Source organism: Copadichromis virginalis, linkage group LG2 (genome assembly GCF_057382275.1).
Source record: "Copadichromis virginalis isolate Kocher_CV1m ecotype Utaka linkage group LG2, C_Virginalis_male_GT1.1, whole genome shotgun sequence".
Classification (NCBI taxonomy): Eukaryota; Metazoa; Chordata; class Actinopteri; order Cichliformes; family Cichlidae; genus Copadichromis; species Copadichromis virginalis.
In genome coordinates, this window is record NC_140619.1 from 23,114,972 (window position 1) to 23,136,627 (window position 21,656).

The window sequence follows — 21,656 nt, forward strand, 5'->3', positions numbered from 1 at the left end:
ATAGAAGATTGAAAACAACATCATCTGGTCTGATGAGTCGATTTCCACTGCAACATTTGTATGGTAGGTGAGAATTTAAACCCTAAACTATTGCCGCTGATCGTCATTTAATCAGAATCAGAATACTTTATTGATCCCTGGGGGAATTTTTTTTTTTTAAATGACCAGAGTGTACTCATCATCTGATGACTGTTTTTCCTGCAGACTGCTACACCATGTCATATAGTTTAGATCATCTCAAACATGAGATCAGTGTACTCAAATGTCCTGCACAGTCACCAGTTCAATATAGTAGAGCACCTTTGGGATGTGGCGGAACAGGAGATTCACATCATGGATGTGCAGCTAACTGTGTGATTGCATCATATCAACATTGAACAAAATCTCATGAGTGTTTCCAGAACTTTGTTGAATCTGTGCTACAAAGAATTATTAGATGGTACAAAAGTGGGTTCAACAGTACCCGTTGTTTCTGCTCTTCACATATTCTAACCAAGTAAATCAGAAGGATCACTAAAACTGAAGTTACCTCTTCACATGAACGCTGGCTCTGTCACACTCATGTGTTAAATCTGCCTCAGCGCTATGTAACAAAGCAGCACAGACCACAGTGGATGCATGTCAATAATGATCTTTAATGTCAATATATACAGAACTTGAAAGAAAAATAGAATCTTAAAAATCAAATGAAATAAATACAGTATCATACAATTTCCACAATGTCTTTTGAAGAGATTTCCATGGAAATGTTTTTTTGTTATTCATTTATTTATTCTTTTAAATTCAGCCTCTCTGGTTCGACAGGGTGCGTCCCATCCCCCCCAGAGAAATCCCGACAGCTCCCCCCCACATGCTCTTCATCTTCATTATGTTCTATATAGTTATATCATTTTTGCAAACGATTTCTTGTTACCACATAGGTTCACCTTCAGTAGCGAGACAGTATCTTTTGTCCGTCTGCAGCATGTTTACGTCTTTTGATACACAAGTAAAACAAATCCGACTGAGTTTCAAGGGAAAAGCAATACAGGATCTGTCCACACATGCGTTTATGTTACCAAAAGTGCTGGGAAGTGATTTTGGTTCTGAAGAACCTTCAAACCCGCTTCAAGCAGTATCTGATTTTTTTTAATACATTTATTTTTTTATTTTTGTCTCAGAAAGGAAACGGTTATGCAAAGTACCTCAGTCAATACCAACTTGCCAGCACTCTCACACATAAATCATTACTTCACGTTGAAAAAAAAAAAGAAAAAAAAAAAAAAAGTAAAAGCAAATGAGGGGAGAGGAGGATGGCGGAGCGAAGATGAAGAGCAGTGTGTGGGGGGGGGAGCACAGTTTAACCAAAGCAGCTTTTTAATCAGCCAATCACAGTGAAGGAAAACATCAGCTGGTGCGTTTCTTCCTCACATAAAAAGGAAGAAAGAATGAAAGGCGAGGAGGGTAAGTGCATATGAGAAGCTGTGGAAATAAATACAAGTCTGTCTCCCCAGCAGTAACAGATACGAGGTTCCTCTGTTCGTCTTCGGCTGACTTCTGCAACGCAACCTCGTCCTGTGTGTGTGTGTGTGTGTGATTGCAGATGTTCCGGTGTTTCAAATAAATAGATTTTTTTTTTAAAAAGAAAACCTGGGAGACAGTAGTTCTGACTGGCCAAGACTTGGGGCTGTGGGTGTGCGCGTACTTTTTGCTTTTTCTTGTTTGCGTATGAGTCTGACAGAGTGAGATCAAAACTGGTGGGTGAGAAACATGGGTCTACATGTCCGTTGAGGTGAGTTTCTTCATGCTGCGTCTCTGGGCTAAACTGGATGCCGCCACAGGCTCCAACACTGGCTGACTCGTCTTCTGGCTCAGAGCTGAATAGGTGGCAGCCATCGCTCCCTGATGAAACAAAAGACACGTGGCTTTAATGTTTCAGCTGGCCTCACCACCACTGCTACTGTATAAATATATAATTAAATTGTTTCTTACTGGCTGGGAAAAAGATAATATAGTTTCAATAATGTAACAGAAGCTGACGAAATATTGTTAAAGTTACAGTGTTTTAGTAACCAATGAATGTTTTGCATATACAGTGGCTTGCAAAAGTATTCGGCCCCCTTGACCTTTTCCACATTTTGTCACATTACAGCCACAAACATGAATCAATTTTATTGGAATTCCACGTGAAAGACCAACACAAAGTTGTGTACACGTGAGAAGTGGAATGAAAATCATACATGATTCCAAACATTTTTCACAAATAAATAATTGCAAAGTGGGGTGTGCGTAATTATTCAGCCCCCTGAGTCAGTACTTTGTAGAACCACCTTTTGCTGCAATTCCAGCTGCCAGTCTTTTAGGGTATGTCTCTACCAGCTTTGCACATCTCGAGACTGAAATCCTTGCCCATTCTTCTTTGCAAAACAGCTCCAGCTCAGTCAGATTAGATGGACAGTGTTTGTGAACAGCAGTTTTCAGATCTTGCCACAGATTCTCGATTGGATTTAGATCTGGACTTTGACTGGGCCATTCTAACACATGGATATGTTTTGTTTTAAATCCTTCCATTGTTGCCCTGGCTTTATGTTTAGGGTCGTTGTCCTGCTGGAAGGTAAACCTCCGCCCCAGTCTCAAGTCTTTTGCAGACTCCAAGAGGTTTTCTTCCAAGATTGCCCTGTATTTGGCTCCATCCATCTTCCCATCAACTCTGACCAGCTTCCCTGTCCCTGCTGAAGAGAAGCACCCCCAGAGACTGATGCTGCCACCACCATATTTGACAGTGGGGATGGTGTGTTCAGAGTGATGTGTAGTGTTAGTTTTCCGCCACACATAGTGTTTTGCATTTTGGCCAAAAATGGACATATTCCCCCACCTGAGCTGTAGATCTCTGCAGCTCATCCACAGTCACCATGGGCCTCTTGGCTGCATTTCTGATCAGCGCGCTCATTGTTCGGCCTGTGAGTTTAGGTGGACGGCCTTGTCTTGGTAGGTTTACAGTTGTGCCATACTCCTTCCATTTCTGAATGATCGCTTGAACAGTGCTCTGTGGGATGTTCAAGGCTTGGGAAATCTTTTTGTAGCCTAAGCCTGCTTTAAATTTCTCAATAACTTTATCCCTGACCTGTCTGGTGTCTAAATCCAATCGATAATCTGTGGCAAGATCTGAAAACTGCTGTTCACAAACGCTGTCCATCTAATCTGAGCTAGAGCTGTTTTGCAAAGAAGAATGGGCAAGCATTTCAGTCTGTAGATGTGCAAAGCTGGTAGAGACATACCCTAAAAGACTGGCAGCTGGAATTGCAGCAAAAGGTGGTTCTACAAAGTATTGACTCAGGGGGCTGAATAATTACGCACACCCCACTTTGCAGTTATTTATTTGTGAAAAATGTTTGGAATCATGTATGATTTTCATTCCACTTCTCACGTGTACACCACTTTGTGTTGGTCTTTCACGTGGGATTCCAATAAAATTGATTCATGTTTGTGGCTGTAATGTGACAAAATGTGGAAAACTTCAAGGGGGCCGAATACTTTTGCAAGCCACTGTAAATTGTCATATTTTCCCATCTGTGTCGATCACATTTTCCCAGATTTGGTAAATGAGATGGTCACATGTTTTGTCCAACCAACCGCAGTTCCTCAAATGGCTGTTTAAGACTCCCAAAAAGTTTGAAAATCTAACTTTACAGTAAAAATTAAAATATCTAAACTATTTTTTGTTTAATGGCTCACCGGTCCGTGAGTCGTTTGGTACTGGACCGTGAGAGTTGAGGCTCGGGTGTAAAATTTGTGGTTTTCAAGGTTTTTATCGTTAACTCAGTTTCCCTGGGTCTTTCCCAGTGTTGTAGTTGTGAGTCTTATTTTGAAAGAAATATTTACGCATTACCATAGCGACCAGAGCACTAAGGGGCAGAGAGGAGGATGTTACTCTCAACGTTGTTGACGCATTTCAGGAGGACGCTGCTAATAAAGTTACAATTACACAGTGAATTCACATTTATTATTATATTTACAAAATACCACAGTTTTTGTCTCGGCCGTATCATTTTATTTTGTTGTATTTATCAGAGACACCTTAAAGGCCGGTCCGTGAAAATACTGTCTGACATTAAACCGATCCGAGGCGCAAAAGAGGACGGAGACCGCTGTTATAATGGATATGATACATTTGAGTGACAGGTAGGGGCCAATATACTGACAACCAAGGCTGAAAGGTGATTTGAAAATGTCTTTGGGTAACTTCCTCCTCTTTTAGTAATCCTCTGTGATCCACATCGAATTGTTTTCCCTTCCCCCCCCCCAGTAAGAAAAATAAAAACATGACAAGCAGCTACTCTGCCACACAGTCTAAGAGTCCTTGATTAGGCATCTAATGTTTCTGCGGTTTACAGTTTAATGAGCTTTTCTGTGTGGATACAGTTAATTATTGAAAGTAGACATTAGGCAGAATTCTGACATGACCAGCAGAGGTTACGGTGCAGTCCAGGCTAGGGCTGGGTCATATCATACCGTTCACGGTAATACCGGTATAATGTTGGGCAACGATAAGAAAATGAAATATCGCGATAGAATTTGGGTAAAACGCGCATGCGCAGTGCCTTTGTTTTCATACACACATGTAGGAAAAAGCGTGCCTGCGACGGAGAATGAGAAGAGCGAAAGCGGATCGTTGAATAAAACGAATGAACCAGAACTGGTTTGTAAAAATGCTGCAACTTCAGTGATGTGGAACTGGTTTGGCTTTCATCCGTCAGATACACAACAAAGCACTATTTTTGGTAGAGCATGCTAGCGGGCCGTCGTTATTACCGTGTTTTTTGGAAAATACGGCACACTTAAAATCAATCCTTTGATTTTTCTGAAAATCGACAGTACCCCTTATAATCCCGTGTGCCTTATGTATGAATTCTGGTTGTTTACTGACCTTGAAACGATTTTATGTACACGGCGCTCGAAAATCTGTCGAATGTTTTAGTACGACTTTGCTAAGCTACGAACCCGCACCGCTTGATGGATTGTCGGAGCATTATGGCTATCATAGGGAGGAGCCTCGCAGAGTGATACGTACTGTGCTTCAACATAATGTTACCGTATTGTATGTGTATAACCTCTTTCTAAGTTTTGTGGATATTATACGTGGTTATGCTGAGGATATGTCGGCCAATTCCCACTGGAAATGCCTTTTGGTTAAACTGTCAGCAAGAAATTTGCATTTGCACTGTTAAATTTTTAGATAACTTTAATGCACATAAAAAACAGCTGCTTGTTTAAGCGAAAATACATTGATGTTTTTTTTCACTAATAAAGTTGTGGAGTTGTAAAGTATTTTGTCTAGTGTCAATTATATCGTCAGTTATATCGTTATCGCAAATTTTCAAATGTATATGGTGATAAATATTTTTGGTCATATCGCCCTGCTCTAGTCCAGGCTACCTAATGTTAACTGAGCAGTCTGGAGACACAAGGATTAACAAAGAATTCTTGGATTTTTAGGACTGAAACCTGCTGTTAATCTGGTCCTTCCTTTAATGGTGACATTATCACTGGATCAGGAAGTGTAAAAAGTCAGAAGCAAAATCCTGTGCATGACTCTGGCCTTTTATACAGCTGCTGCTCTCTGAGATTAAGAGAGGTCAGCTCAGCTGGGTCGAGTGCTTAGCACAAATGATACCCAGACAACCTGACCTGGCCCCCGTGTGTCCAGCCACATTAGGGTGTCCGTATTCCAGCAGAGTGAGGGCAGAAATGATTGACCTCTCCACTCATTTGCCTTAGACCCATTTCTGGCTCCAGTCTTAAATACAGGCATTACTGTGCTTTTCAATTTGTGACGCCTAAACTTTGAAACAACCTTCGGCAGTATACAGGATCTGCTCAGTCTGTGGTTTGTTTTAAAGCATCTGCTGAAGAATTACGTCCCCAAACTGGCCCTTTCATTTGGCAGCAGTGGACAAAAAATAAATAAAAAAGTCCTCAAAATCCTGACGTTTTGGAGGAAATCTGTTTCACTGAAGCCACCGACATCACGATCTGAACACTTTTAGCTCCAACTTTGCGCCCACACGCGCCTCCGTACACAAGTACCAGCAGTGGCTCCACAAATAGCCTCCACTAAACCGTTTACTCTTCCTCAGCCTCCTCATCTGCTCACAAATCTGCTCGTTTCCACCGCACATCGCTCCATAAATAAAAATAAAAAAAAACAACAACTTCCTTCTAAATACAACGTTATCACTGTCCATCTGTGCACACAGGGCACAAATCTTCTGACGTAAATGAGAAAACTCTTACAGGTCTTAAGTCCAGCACACATGTTGAGGCGTTACTAATCATTTAACTGTAGTAGATAATAATAATTGTTCCTGTAAATTGAGGTCTTTGTTAGCGGGATACGGTTGGATCTACTCACCTTGACGAGGTGCGGTGCATCATGGCGTGTGAGCTGGAAGTGCGGTAGCGTATCTCTGCACGTGATCCAGGAATGCTTTAGAACCTGCTCTGCTGTGTATCGCTGGTGAGGGTCCACATGGAGCATATGGGACAGCAAGTCCTGGAATACACAAATACAGATTTCTAAAGATTAAAGGGCACATTTTAAAAAGCCACTATGAATTCATACGGGTATAAAGGTTTAATTCTGGCCAATTTTAAGTCAACGGCATAATTTGTATCAAACTTTTAAGTACATGGGAAAAGCGGGTCGTCTTCATTAAACTTTACAACGCTAGGTTTACAAAAGGAAACATCACAGCTGCTTAAAAGGAAGCCTGAACAAAAGGATTTAGAACAATGTGTCAGTGTGTACCTTCGAGCTGTCTGACACAGTATCCCAGTTGCCACCCGTCAAAGAGAACTTCCCAGATCCTATCCGGAGAAGAATCTCTTCCGGTGTGTCGTTTGGCCCATTAGCGAACGGTGTGTACCTGACAGCGATGAAAACAAAGCGCAGATTATGAAATGCATAATCGCATCACATGCAGTTTGCTATTAATCATCCAAACGACTCCTGAGAGTTCTGTGTGCAGTCTTACCCTGCTAACATGGTATACAGCAAGACTCCAAGGCTCCATATATCACAGGCTGCATCATAACCTTGTCGCATTAGTACCTACGGAAACAAAGAACAACACAAGCCATCAGACTCAGAAACAAAGCAGATCATGGATTCTCTTTTTTTGCCTTGCTTCCTGCTCACCTCTGGTGCCACAAAGTTGGCGGTGTAACAGGGGGTTAGAAGGAGGCCGTTGCCTCCCCGGAGCTGTTTAGCGAATCCAAAATCACAGATCCTGATGGAGTCGGGATTCCCCGAGTCGTCCATGTACAGGATGTTGCTGGGCTTCAGGTCTCGGTGTACTACCTGAGGAGAAGGAGAAGATATTCAGAAAACGTGTCCAAATTAACTCTGCTGTGCACGCGCGTGTAAGCGTTTCCTCACCCCTTGGCAGTGGAGGTAGTCAACAGTCTTTGTAATGGTGTAAAGAACAGCACTTGCTTCTCTCTCGGAGAAAAACTTCTGCCTGAGGATTCGATCCAGCAGCTCCCCTCCCTTCATCAGCTCCGTCACCAGGTATACATACCTGCCCTCGTCATACACCTGACACAGAGACAACACAACCCGTCAGAATATACCCGCCAAAAGCCGACTGTGTCGGAAAGCTCACACATAAATGTCACTGACGTCTTTCAGAGTGATGATGTTGGGGTGCTGTCCATATCGCATCAGGATTTCGATCTCTTCAGAGGGGTCCCTCTTACTTTTGTCTATAATCTGAGTGAAACACAAACACAGTATTAGTGATCAAACAACTCTAACTTCTATCAGAGACTTGAGACACTAAAAGCAAACTGAAGCTGTGCTGCCATCTGCTGGTGCTTTATGAATAACCAAATTCCATTTGAGTCGCTCTGTTTTAAATGTATCGATAGTTAAAGACGCTGATGTCCACAAACTCTTATTCTACACACATCAACTGTACTTTCATTGGCTCTACCAAGAGGTGCAAAGCATGTGTAATAAAACGAACCAGTCGTGCCACTTAGCGATCTATTAACCTGCAGCTGCAGGACACTGCAAACTAAAGAAGCTGCAGTTTACATCCATGCCTGTCCAAGCATGAGAACGCACACAGGAAAGGCTTTGGAGGAATAAAGCAGGCTCCACAGATTTGTGTCACCAATTCAAGCGTCTGACATTCACATATGTTTTTAAAGAACTTCTACTTTTAGACATTTTTATGAACTTTTGCTATAATCAGTGTCAGTTCTTGAGGACTGGCAGTGAAGATGCAGTGATTTTGAAAGAACCCAAATTCTAAACAGCTCACGCCTGACTCCGAGTGCACATTTGTGCTGTAATGTAAATGTAATTTACATAAACATAATGAAATTTCCCAACATGATCGAGATGCAGTTATGAGAAAACAAGCCATCTAAAAAAAACAAAACACTTCTGTCCTCTGGTATAGATTCTTTAACATGTTCAGAGGTCACAAGGAAACAGCCGGTTACCTTCACAGCATAGTCCATGGCAGAGACTCGGTGTACACAGCGTTTACAAATAGAGTAGGAGCCGACCCCGATGTCCTCCTGCAGCTCGTACATGTCGGAGAACTTGGCTGAGCCTCCGTGCAGCTGGAAAGGGCAGGAATCATTAACATTTATACAGTGTCCTGTGACATTACAAAAAAAAAAAAGTTCCAGCACAGCATCACCTCGTGTCCTTCACGAGCGACGCTGAAGGATGCAAGTGACACTTCAGCTTGTCTATGCAAGTCAACAACGTGTATCAAATGTTAGAGCATCCTGGTAATTTGAGTCCCACAACAAAGAACATAATGTCAGTGAAGTTGACCTTTGGAGAAGAAAAAAAATAAAAAGACTGAGTACTTCATCATTTTATCTAATAGTTTGACCTTTAACCACCAAATGTTTAGCAGGTCAACCTAAAGTTCAGGTGGACATCTGCACCAAACTGTCCAGAGTGAAACTATTGCTGCACATTTACACAGGTGCTCCGCAGCAAACCTGCCATCAACTTTGTAATCTGCCTGTTTGTTTGTGTCGGTCAGCAGCAGAACAGTCATTACAAGATCATTTAATTTGGATCCTAGACCTCTGCCACCAATCCAAACTATTCCACTGTAATTACAATCAGCAGGCAACAGAAAGAAACCGTGTCAGCAGCACTCAGGTATTAGTTACAATGTTTCAGTGACCGATCTGTCTTACTGTGTTCTGCACAGAGCTGCAACTGCATCATGAAATTTATGCATGGCTCCAAAACAGGAGGAGAAACTGCTGAATTTCTAGAGATTACAATAGTTTCTCATGAACGCTGCTTCATGAAAAGAGAAAAAAAAAGTCTGTGTGAGCTTCGTGCATGCAAGACAATACTTCAAGTACCATTAAGTACCTCGTGTAAAGAGTGAGCGAATACAAGGTTACGATAATGCATCTTCACCTGAACTATGGGGAGGATGCTGAGCAGCGGGGAGCCCTTGTTCTCATCCATGGGGGTCGGCGCAACAAAACTGAAGCCTTTGAAGAGCTGGTGTGCATTAGCACTGGGCGGGATACCTGGGGAGTCTAAATAAACCAAGATAATTCAGAATATAAACAGACTACCGGTAACATAAACACCCACTAACATTTTGCAGTTGCTGTTTCCATGGCTGCAGGACTAGCTGTTGCTTGTAAGCTTAAAAACATGTGAGCAGAACGTGCGTGCGTGCTTGTGTGTGTGTGTGTAGGTGTACCTTTCGGCGTTTTAGCGGTGAACTCTGGGTCAAAGCAGAACGTGTCATCTGGTTTACCTGCTGCGGGCTTGAACGGGGGCTGGAGCTCTCTCCTGTACAGTTTCTGCAGGTACAAAAATGCAGGAGACACGTAAACGTGTGAGGAATCAAACTATCACAGGCCGTCTGGAGCGTGTGAACATATGTGCAGGAGAGGCCAAGACCCCCTCCCAGATTAACCCCCTGAAATCCCACCACCGCTTGGTCCGGCCAATAGCATCCTGCCGGCTCTTAAACGCTCATGCAGGGCTATTAGTGCACACACAGTGAGAATTGGACCTCTGCCCAGACTCATGCACACACACATACGCGCACACACACACAAACACAGATCCCGTGGCCAAGACTGATGGCCAGTAGTCACCACGCCAAGCATTTGTTAGGTGTGAATCCTCAGCAGAAGCTGGGGAGTTGTGTGTGTGTGTTTATGCGTGTGGGTGTGTGGGAGAGAGGAGGAAAAAAGAAAAAGAGTGTGAGAAGTGCGTGTTGGTGTGTGCACTCACATTCCAGTCGATGGTGGAAAAGAATGCATGGCGTTTGATCTCTTCCACGCCGTCGGGCCCGGCCCCTAAAGACACAGATGGCTCTGGTTCAGTTAACCCAGCGTTATTGCTTTTCATCGACTCATCCGCACATTATTAACCTCTTGGCCGATTTCGAGGTAGAAGCGGATGCCAAAATGTTAACCAACCTTAGTGAACAGCGTGACTTGACGATCACGTTTCCTTACCTAGCCTGTTAGCAGGGTTACGTTTAAACAGCATTCTCAGCAAACTCTGGGCTTCCAAACTTAGGAACTGGGGCATTCCCAACTTAGCTCTGCAGGGAGAGAGACAACAGAGTGACAGATGAACATGGGGGGGGGGGGGGGGGTGTCACTGTTATCATCTACATATCAAAACTTGTCTGACATGCCTTAATGATGTCATTCATAATGACTCACTTGAGAATCATGTTCATAGTCTCATTGCGGTCTTTCCCTTGGAATGGTAACGTCCCTGTGAGCATTTCAAACTGCAAACACACCATAGGTCAGGTTTTTTCCTTTTACTTTAATGTATAAAATTCCTATGAATACATATGTCCCATGTCTTTTCTTCCTATTTAAATCAGGTTTGTGTGAGGTTGCGTACCATAAGTACTCCCAGAGACCACCAGTCTGCACTCTGCGTGTGTCCTCTCCTGTTGACCACCTCAGGGGCCATATACTCCACCGTACCACAGAAGGAATATGCCTTCTTATCAGCATCTACCGACTCTTTACTCAAACCAAAGTCTGTGTAACATAGTAAAGTTTTAGGCAAGAAGTTACAGATTTACTGCAAATGTTTGCATTTGGATTTTACTTATTTATACAAAACACAGACCATGCATATTAACGTTGCTGCATTTAAATAAAAACGTAACCAATGCAATACACGTACGACTTCTAACCAAGCTAACTTGCAGATCTTTTCCTGGTTAGGCTTTTAAGATGCAGTATAGCAACACAAATATAAATCAAACAGTTAGAAAACAGCAACAGCAACCACAACAAACAGGAAATAAATAGAAACAGTTAACTCATTTCAGTGATCACAGATTTGCTTTTGTTTAAGGCATAATTTTACCTTTGCATTAAAAACTGATCTTAAAATTTTTAATGTTTTGTTGATGCATCTAATCAATATCATTATTACGAAACTCATAATAAGCAGAAGTGAAACACGGCTACACTGATCCATCATCATCAAATGAGAGAAAGCAGGAGGACATTTCCGACTGTTAGTTTGATTTCTGACAGCAACATCGGGCGTCTCTGGCAGTGAAACTCCGTCGTGTGTGAGGAGCACACGAGTAAGATATTTGACAAACAACAAAACTAGTAGGACTCAATACTCAACAGTAGTGGCACATCTATCACTTTAAGCATGGTCATATTTAACAGGTTAACTACATTAGACTCTTTCCTGATTCTTCATAGTCAAAAAAAGTAAGGTAGCTCATACCTGTTAACTTTATGTGTCCAGCTTCATCAAGTAAGATGCTGAAAGACAAGAAGAGATTTCACAGAGGTGAGCATCAAAGCATCTCATGTTTTGTGATTTCTGCATAAAGCACGACTAAAGCGAGTGAGTTCTGAGAGGTTTGTATAAAACGTTCAATCCGTACGCTGCAGACATTTTATGAAAAACGGAGCAAAAGCCGGAAAAACTAAACCAAAATTTCTTTTCATACAGCAGGTAAGTTAGAAAACAAAAATAACCCTTCAACTGATTTTCTTGAAAAATGAATGTTTCATCAAATCCGCCTTGAGATATGGAGAAATTTTCCTAGATTTATGGTATGTATTTATGTTAAATTTTCATTTACAGAAATGAAATCATATTAGAGATGGAGCAATTTTGTATTTGTAAGGAACTGTGATCCAATACTGATAATTATGGTTTTTCTTTTTTTAAAGTGCATGACAGCAAAGGCAGGTGCTGTCTGGAGGTATCTCACCCTCTCTCACCAATAAGTTGTTTGTTTCGCAGTCGTTCAGCAGTTTCTGACTTTTTTTTGCGACTCGTTTTGGCTGAGTGAGCCGACAATAAGAGAGCCTCAGACAGCTTCTTTCTCCATTCCAACTGCTATGTTAGCCTCCCAACAAGCGTCAAACGCTGCCTTGCATTTACAGTGACCTGGCATGTTGTCAGCTTTACTCTGCTCCACTCCGTGTGTGTGAGGGCCGCACACTGTGGGGAAACTAACGCAGACTCAAACTGAGCAGAGATCTTTATCTTTTTTTTTAAGTCAGATTTAAAAAAGAAAAAAACAACTAACTATTTGAATTTATGCATACATATATATTGATTAGTCACATTTTATTTTACGTGGCTGTGTAATCAATAGGTCTATTGTTTTTACAGCTATTGTTTTAATTCAGACTATATGTTAATTGTATTAGCTGCTAACAACACACACACACACACACACACACACACACACACACACACACACACACACACACACACACACACACACACACACACACACACACACACACACACACACACACACACACACACACACACACACACACACACACACACTATAGTTTGCAGCAATATAGGTGAAAGATCAAAGTGGTTTTGTACTTGAAAATGTTTGTAATGAAACCAAAAGCAATCGGCTTTTGCAGTTCCCTTCTGTACTCCGTTCTGTGCCATTGCGCAGGGCTTTGCTACGACAGGCTGAAAGGGGAAGATGAGGTCTGTGATTCTTACTTCTCTGGCTTGAGATCTCTGTAAACTATGCCCAGGTTGTGCAGATGGTCGAGGGCCAGGGCCAGCTCTGCAAGGTAGAATTTCACATCTTCCTCTGTAAACATAACCTGATAAGAACTGGACAAATTTACTCTTTGAACTCTGAAGAGAAATTCAGCAGCAGCAAAGGAAACAAAAAAAAACCAAACAAACAAAAAAACAAAACCAAACTTGAATATTAAGCTTCAGTTACCAAAACAGAGAAAAAGAGTATTATCGTTATTGTCACAACAACATCAACATTTCAAATACGTTTCAGGATTCGGCAAGCTGTTGATCTGACGCCGCTGGCAGCTATCGCTTTGGTTCTGAGACATGCTTTCAACAATAGGTCTATCCAGAGAACAATCACACATTGTCTGAGTGCCCTGAAAGCATCTGAGAAAAGCTGAGCCGGGAATCTGACTGACAAGCAGCTGATGATGAAAAAGGGGGAATAAAGATTCCGAGGAAAAGCACTTGCCTTTTCATGAGGAATTCAAGTCGGAATTTGAATAAAAAACAAACAGAAGATATCAGAGACAAATGACTTGGCACATTTATGCGCTTTTAAAATAAATAAAATACTCTTGCATACTAAAATTGCACCTGCTCCATTAGTTGCCGTCATATTTACATTTCCTTAGGGTTTATAAATTAACATTTTGGCATCTGTAGCTCTGAGTTTCACAAACATGGGCACTAACAGGATTTTTATTTTTAAGAACATCTCAGATTTTTTTTTTTTTTTTTTTTTTTTTTAACCGAAGTACAAAATAAACAGAATAAAGACAAAAATAAGCTTGAAGGCACAACAACATGTAAGACAACAGAATGCCAGCTTACCTCTTTGGATAAGCGAGTGAATACATCCCCTCCCCTGAGAAAGTCCAGTATTAAATACAGTTTCCCTTCTGTCTGAAAGGCTGCGGAGACAGGAAACTGACAATTTATCCACAAGCCAACAGTATTGTGATTTAACAGAGATGTCGAGATGAAATGTCAAATCCTGTTAAATAACTAAAGCATTCAAAAATATTTTGTTAAATGAGGTTAAAGGCATTTCTGACTGAAACACGATGCGGATAAACAGCTTACGCCATGTTAAACCCACCCTGAATTCATTCTGTATGATCATACAGTTACACGCACATGAGATGTTACAGCAACATCTGATTTCAATCAGTTCTGCAAACTGTTTTTTTCTGGAGCAGAAAGCAAAAAAACCCTGAAATGAACACATGGTTCTGATCCCATGTAGAGGCTCAAAACTTTACATCCGCGTATTAATTCAGCGCTGCTGCAAGTTCCAAATGCTGGTGAATGACTAGACTCACCAGCAAGTCCAAGGAGCTCAGAGCACGTCTGAGAAAGACGATTTTGCACAAGTCAGGGACATCTCTTGAAGCCATTTCTAAAGACTTTTATAGTCTAAGATTATCAGTTTAAATGAAGTGCAGCCACTTTGTCAGAGTCTGAAAAGGACTCAAAAGCTTTGATGCGTGCACTACAGCCCTGAACTCCTCCAGACATCACCCAACAGACGTGCACGGGGGAACACAAATGCAGTCAGACTGAACATTAGCCGGTCTTTAACCTGATAGCTCCCTACTATAAAGTCTGCGATGTCGAATTATGCAGATGTGTGAGCAGCGCAGCTATCTGTCAGGTGCGTTCACCTACTGAGTGGGCGTCATGTTTACCGCTTTCAGCGTGCTCTATCAAGGCAGCACCCTCGTATAAACAACACTGAGTAGTTCCAGTTGTGTTAAAAGCACCTGAAGTAGAACCTTTCATTCTTTGTGCTAAGGAGAAAGGGCAACTGTAGAAAGTGTCCTGACCATTTTTTCTGAAATTGTCCGACGTTTACACGTTAAAAACGACAACAACATTCGGCTCGGCTGACACAAAGTTGGAGAAATTATCCAGAAATCACCAAAGCACAGGTCTGCATTGAAGTAGAAGCGGCTAGAAGGCAGAAGTGGGAATGAGCAGACACCCCATGAATACAATATTACTGCCATTTCTAACATTTTGCAATGTGCAGAGTATTGCAACATATATTGTAATTTATCACCTTTTCCAACTGCAAATTATGTCCTCAAAGATTAACTTTAACAGTGCCTGTTTAATCCAATAAGACAAAGTCATCTCACGTCAAGTTTTTCTTGCTGTAAAATGAGCCAAACACACCAGCACTGTCACTAAAACCTGCCATAAATGTTGCCATAAGATGGGATTTAGCCTGCCATCAATTGAATGGGGTCAAGTTGGCTATTGCAAGCAATCTTTTTAACTGTGATCAATCATTGAAAGTCTGTTGCTTGCTACATAGAAAGAAATTCACATTTGGACGAAATGCATATTTAACTATTACCACTGCACTCAGCAAACTTCCTGTTCTTCAGGAATACCACCGTTCTGCAGGGTTGCCGCTGATTGACCAGCCTGCGCAATCACGTTGCGATCAAAAGTGGTCGTGAATGTGCGACAGCCTCAAGCTCGAAGCAACCATTTAGTCACTAGAGCAGGGCGATATGGCCAAAAATATTTATCACGATATATATTTGAAAATTTGCGATAACGATATAACTGACGATATAATTGATGCGAGACAAAATACAACTCCACAACATTACTAGCGCAAAAAGACAACCTTCCATTTATTTTCACGTAAACAAGAAGCTGGTTTTTATGTACATTAAAGCTTTATAAAAATGTAACAGTGCAAATGCAAATTCCTTGCTGAAAGTTTAACCCAAAGGCATTTCCAGTAGAAATGGGCTGACATATCCTGAGCATAACCATGTATAATATCCACTGAAGTTAAAAAGAGGTGCTTTGCAACATTAAACTGCAGTGTGCAGTACGCATTTTTCGGACCATAAGGTGCACAGGATTATAAGGCACATTAAGCGAAACAAAGCAGTCAGATAAATCAAACTTTATTAAACTCATTCTTCTTGCTTCCTCCACTTCTGTACCATTGATTCATTAATGTTGAATTCTCTGGCAGCTGCTCTATTCCCATGTTGTTGCAGTATATTAATGACTAACCTCGTATTGTGGATGGATTATCTCAGTTGTTCTCCTGACTGAAGTTTGGTCCGTTTACAGCATCCTGCCATGCGATTGCATTTGTCCCTAACCATGAGGAACCTTCACGTTAACTTTTATAAGTGGAAAAGTGTTAGTGTTCGTCCTCCAGCTTCACTGTTTATGTTATGCTAACATAGCTGTGTCGCTAGCGATCACGTAGCACATCATTATGTATCAGCTAGCCCAACTTCAGTAACCCTAAAAACGTCACTGCTGTTTAGTTTCCTGTCTTCATTTATGTTGGAAGTGATAGCAGAGCTGTACGTTTGATTTTTTTTTTTTCAGAAATCTCTCAGTCAGAACATGCTATATCATGCTTAGGTAACTAGCGAAACTAGCGAGCTAACTTCCGCTAGCTTCCTGCTAACTTCTAACTCCGTTAAATGTAATAACTTTTGTTTTCATGGATGCCTGGAAGTTAAACTTTATAGTTACACTTGGTAAAGCAGCAATGCTGATCGTTTTATTAAAGATGAAAGAATTTAGACAGTTTTTAACTCTAAGTGATGCTGCAGGGTTGTTTGACCTGAAGTCAAATATACGGAGTTTGGGACCCAGATTACTCCCAGATTTAAGAGCATCTTAGTCCGACAAATACGACAATAACAACGGCCGCTTGCATGTTCTGCAAAAAAATGTGCTTTGTTGTGTATCTGATGGACAAACACCAAACCAGTTCCACATCACGGAAGTTGCACCATTTTTACAAACCAACAATCGGCCATGTGCGTATGAAAACAAAGGCACTGCGCATGCGCGTTTTACTCCCATTCTATCGCGATATTTCATTTTCCTATCGTTGCCTAACATTATACCGGTATTACCGTGAACGGTATAATATGGCCCAGCCCTATTAGTCACAATAAGTTGCAGTTGGTCAGAGAATATGAAAGAAAATCATCAGACTGACACTGATTTTTTGCAAAGAGGTTCTTTTCCCATTTTTACTGCTGTGGTGGATGGTGGTGCATGAGATGAGCCAGAACATTTTATACACTTCATAAAATGCACATATTTGGTGTTTCTCTATTGATACATTATCACCACATAAAACACTCTGATACTATGACACACTGATCATTTCCCCCACCCCTACTGGAACACCAGTGTCAGTCTACCACCAATCATGTTTCACATCACCACACACTGACAGGCTGCAGAACTTCAGCACAACCTCAAGCTATTAGCTAGACTCTTGAAACTTAAAAACAACTATATTTCCAACAGGACAGTGACGCCCTTAAAGAGAGGAAAGCTGGTTGGGGAACAGATAAATTGCCTAATATTAAGCTTCTCTAAAGCCTCAACACTACTGAAATCTGTTGACTCGGCTTTAAAGCCAGTTCCATGCCAGGACAACAAACTTTATTGAACTCTACCAATTCGGCCAAAAACAAATGAATGATTACCAGAATTACGCCAAAAGCTTGTTTATGTAAAATTCTGGACCCCATTGTGTTTTAAAAAAAAATGATTTAAAATGTGTGCAGTACATTTCACTTATTTTTAAATTTTTATTTTTACTTGATGTAAAAGTTTCCGTCCCAGAAAAAGAAATAAATGAAATCCTGATGTTTCCATGACGTTTTAGTCCATGAGTGCATCTAAATGTTCAAAACTGTGTAATAGCCATGCTATGTGCATTAAAAATAAATAAATAAATAAACAAATAAACAAACAGTGTTTGTCTTACCGTAGTGCAATTTCACTATGAAGGGATGATTGACTTCCACTAAAATGTCTCTTTCCATCTTAGTGCGAACTCTGTCCCTGACTGGAGACAAAGGAGACAGATGGAGCCATTCAGAAAGAAATCCAGCACTTTGGACAGACAATACTGGTGCTGTTTTATGCAGAGATGGCCAAAAACAACAGTGGCATTACCTTTCAAAGATGCCTTTTTTAGAACTTTCATTGCATATAACTGACCAGCATCTGGACCCAGGATCTTCCTGACAAGAAACACCTGACAGAAGGCGAATGAGAGGATTTTAGACAGATATAAGCGCCGGCACAAACAAACCACTCGACTCATCTCCAGAGTTCCCTCACCTTGCCGAAAGAGCCCTGGCCGAGGACTTTTAGCAGTTCGAACTGAGACGGATCGGCTTTCTCGCAGCCCTCTTTTACATGGTGGGTGATAGGAATCTCCTTATATGTCCCATCATCCTACACAAACATTAGCAGAATGAGACAGAAACACGAGGCGGTGGGGTTAGGTCACCGCTTCACGCACACAGACATGAAGACTTAAAAGCGCAGCCTTACTTACACAGTGTGAGAAAGACTCTCCCTCCTCCATGGGCTCATCCATGATCTGATGCCCATTGACCTGCAGCCAAAGCAACAAATCTGATCAGAGTTGTTGTCAACAGCAGTAAGCACTTTCACAAAGCTTATTCATCCTTGTTTTTAGCTGAGCAGGACTATGACTGCAGCAGCAGCTGCACGCCCACATGTATGATGGAAGATTCAACAGATGAATTCGATGAGTCACACATGCAATAATACGGCACTGTCCCTTTTCCAACTGTAGTTCTCTGCGTGTTGTCAAACAGTATGGAGTCCATACTTTAATCCCGTCCAGCTGTCCAGCCCTTATCCTGTCCCTATAAAGCCCCCCCATTATTAGCATTCTAGCTTAATCCCCAGTGAGAGCAAAAAACAAGCTCCAAGAGTCAGATATTTGCTGGAGCTACAGTCAGCATTCAAGACATAATAGGGCCTGTTTCTTTTAGAGCTTCTAGCTGATGATGCTGGTAAATGCATACTTTAAATGACCGCAGACCACGTTTAAGAAGCGCGCCCCCCCCCCCCACACACACCCTCTTTGTTTACTGTAACAGCCACGCACGCTGAAATGACATTGTCAGAGGAGGAATGTCAGATATCTCGGCATCTGCAAATCAAACGACTGACCACAAAAACATTATCCAGGTCTGAATATTTCAGTTACAGGCTGAAGCGCAGCCTGCATTATGTATTCAGTCCACTGTGTTTGTGTGTGTTGAATTCCATCAAGCCTCTGAAGAGGGGTATGAGTCATAGCACTACGCAAACCCACTCAGTGGGTGGAGCCACCAACATACACTCGTGTACATCCACACAACGGAGGCCAGCAAAACCACTTTCCAATATCTTGCTACTGCTGCTGCAGCAGAGCAACACTGGCAAGAAAAACATATTTAAAAGAAAAAAAAAATCTGACAAGATAGACACCGCAAAGGCCGAAACAACACAGAATAAAGCTGAAAGCAAACGCCTCGGTGCATCTGTGAAGGGTAACATCCAAGCTTGGCCGAAGCCAGGGCAGAGCTTGTGTCATAATTCACACATAGATTTTTTTCACTCCCACCTTTGCTGTGGCTCATCACAGCTTGTAATGGGAGTGCAGCCTACACTCAGCGCAACCAGGCCAGCCTTTTGCAGCCATCTGATGTCTGACAATCCTACATAATATCATTTTGCATACACTTATACCGGCATACAAGGGTTTGGCCTGAGAAAAAAAGAAGTCTTTTATGTGAGAACTGATACAGTGTTGATTAAACAGCCAGCATCACCACTGCTCTGGTTTAGGTAGCTCAGCTGATATTTACTTCTGTAATCTCACAGTCTTCACAGCTGCAGCTTACAGTAAACAGCAAATTCAAGTGTTTGTCTGCAGTAAAACTTTTTAAAAGTGGCGATCATGGCTCAAGAGTTGGGTGTTCGTCTTGTAATCGGAAGGTTGCCGGTTCGAGCCCCAGTCTCGGTCGTTGTGTCCTTGGGCAAGACATTTCACCTACCGCCTACTGGTGATGGCCAGAGGGGCCGATGGCGCGCCATGGCAGCCTCGCCTCTGTCAGTCTGCCCCAGGGCAGCTGTGGCTACAACTGTAGCTTGCCTCCACCAGTGTGTGAATGTGAGAGTGAATGAATAGTGGTATTGTAAAGCACTTTGAGGGGTCCCGAAAAAGCGCTATATAAAAATGCAATCCATTATTATTGTTATTAAAAGCATTGTAATATTTGGGCCATGAAGCTGATTAAGTTATTATAAAAGGTATTATATGAAAGATTAACAAAAAGCTTTAAAAGTTTCCAAGAGAAACCTCAATAAAAATGGAAGGGTCAGTTCAAACAACCCCGGGATGTTTCAGTAACTTTCTGTTGACTTTACGAAAGTCACAGAAGTCTGCCAGACGGACTTTTTCAGTGTGTAAATGTGAAAGGACCGCAAAGAATCCCAGAAATCAGGTTTAGGATGTCAAGTTGGCTTTGCTGCAACTGGAAAACCTTATTACCGAGCCCGTGCAAAAGCAAATTGAATCCTTCCCACAGCTATCACAAGACTGTTTCTGGATGTCATTGCAAAAAGGTATCACTGGTTTGTACTAACAGTGATAAATAGTACAGCTCCATATTGCGCAATTTTCAGTCACAGCGTCGTCACTTTATTGCCGCTGTCAGTCCATTGTTAAACGCGTTGTGCACTTTTTTGGTCAAATTATAACTTATAAAGCTGCGCACAGACGTTTTTGTTATTAAGTTATTAACAGCATCACTAATTCACAAGTACTGCTGACAAGCCAACCTTCAGCAGTAAACACGACTGACCGATTTAGCGCAGCTAATGACAAACTTTAAACAAAAAAAAACAAACAAAAAACTGCAGTGGCTGGATTCATGCGCTGCCTAACTACTACACACACAGACTAAAATACTTTAGCAACCTTTTATTACTTAAACAGTAGAGGTTGGATAACAACTTGGCTCCCAAGTTTTCAAGCCTGCAAGCTGTCAGCTATCAAGCTAGCTGCTGCTAATGCTACAAGCGCTAAGCTAGCTAGGAGGTAAACTCCTCCTGAGAAGTGTAAATAACAAGAAAAAGATGGGCGACGGGCACCTGTCATTGGGTAAAAACACCAGTGTCGGTGCGGAATGATGAGCCGTTGCGAAAGACGGGACGGGTAAGTGTTAAACTAATAAGAAAAAAAAATCAGGGCAGTGCAATAAAAACAAACATCTAACCAGCTGTTAGCATTAGCTAGTGCGTTAGCATGCATCACGGTGCGCTGCAGGTCGTGATGCGAATTTAAGCTCTGCCGAGACGAGCGGGGCGAGATAACTTAACGGGACACCACGAAACCAGAAGCAACGCGGCGAGATTAACATGCAAAACACGCATTTGTCAACTCACCTCACTACTAACGCTGTTTACCTCCATCTTGTACCAGGATTCCTCTCCAAGTCTAAGGCATCGTAGTCCACCTAGACCCCCGCTCCACGTTGCATGTCTTTCCCCCCCAACCACCCTCTGTGGAAGTCCGGCTTTTTTCTGCCTCGATGCTCCGATGCAGGCTGTGGAACCGCGGGCCGCTCCGAGGAAAGGTTTGGAGGGTCGGCGCAGGGAACAGTCGATGTTGATGACTGGATCACACGCTCGCCGAAAGCACCGCTACCCTACCATAGATGCGAATATGGCGGCTACCGTGGTACCTGATCGTCAGTGAATGGGACTTTATTGACGTATT

General features: G+C 42.0%; 1 protein-coding gene across 1 annotated transcript; it reads right to left on the reverse strand.

Moving 5' to 3' along the window:
* Positions 1 to 615: 615 nt before the first annotated feature.
* Positions 616 to 21,569, reverse strand: rps6kal (ribosomal protein S6 kinase a, like). Its single transcript, XM_085474263.1, has 22 exons — positions 21,323 to 21,569; positions 18,414 to 18,473; positions 18,194 to 18,310; positions 18,026 to 18,107; positions 17,835 to 17,915; positions 13,889 to 13,968; positions 13,025 to 13,131; positions 11,765 to 11,802; positions 10,910 to 11,052; positions 10,720 to 10,790; positions 10,507 to 10,595; positions 10,280 to 10,344; positions 9,738 to 9,840; positions 9,443 to 9,567; positions 8,491 to 8,613; positions 7,661 to 7,750; positions 7,418 to 7,576; positions 7,178 to 7,339; positions 7,014 to 7,090; positions 6,788 to 6,905; positions 6,392 to 6,532; positions 616 to 1,881 (listed from the first exon to the last, which is right to left on the reverse strand). The coding sequence occupies exons 1-22, from the start codon at positions 21,347 to 21,349 to the stop codon at positions 1,756 to 1,758; spliced, it is 2,184 nt and encodes a 727-aa protein (XP_085330389.1). The 5' UTR covers positions 21,350 to 21,569; the 3' UTR covers positions 616 to 1,755.
* Positions 21,570 to 21,656: the final 87 nt, after the last annotated feature.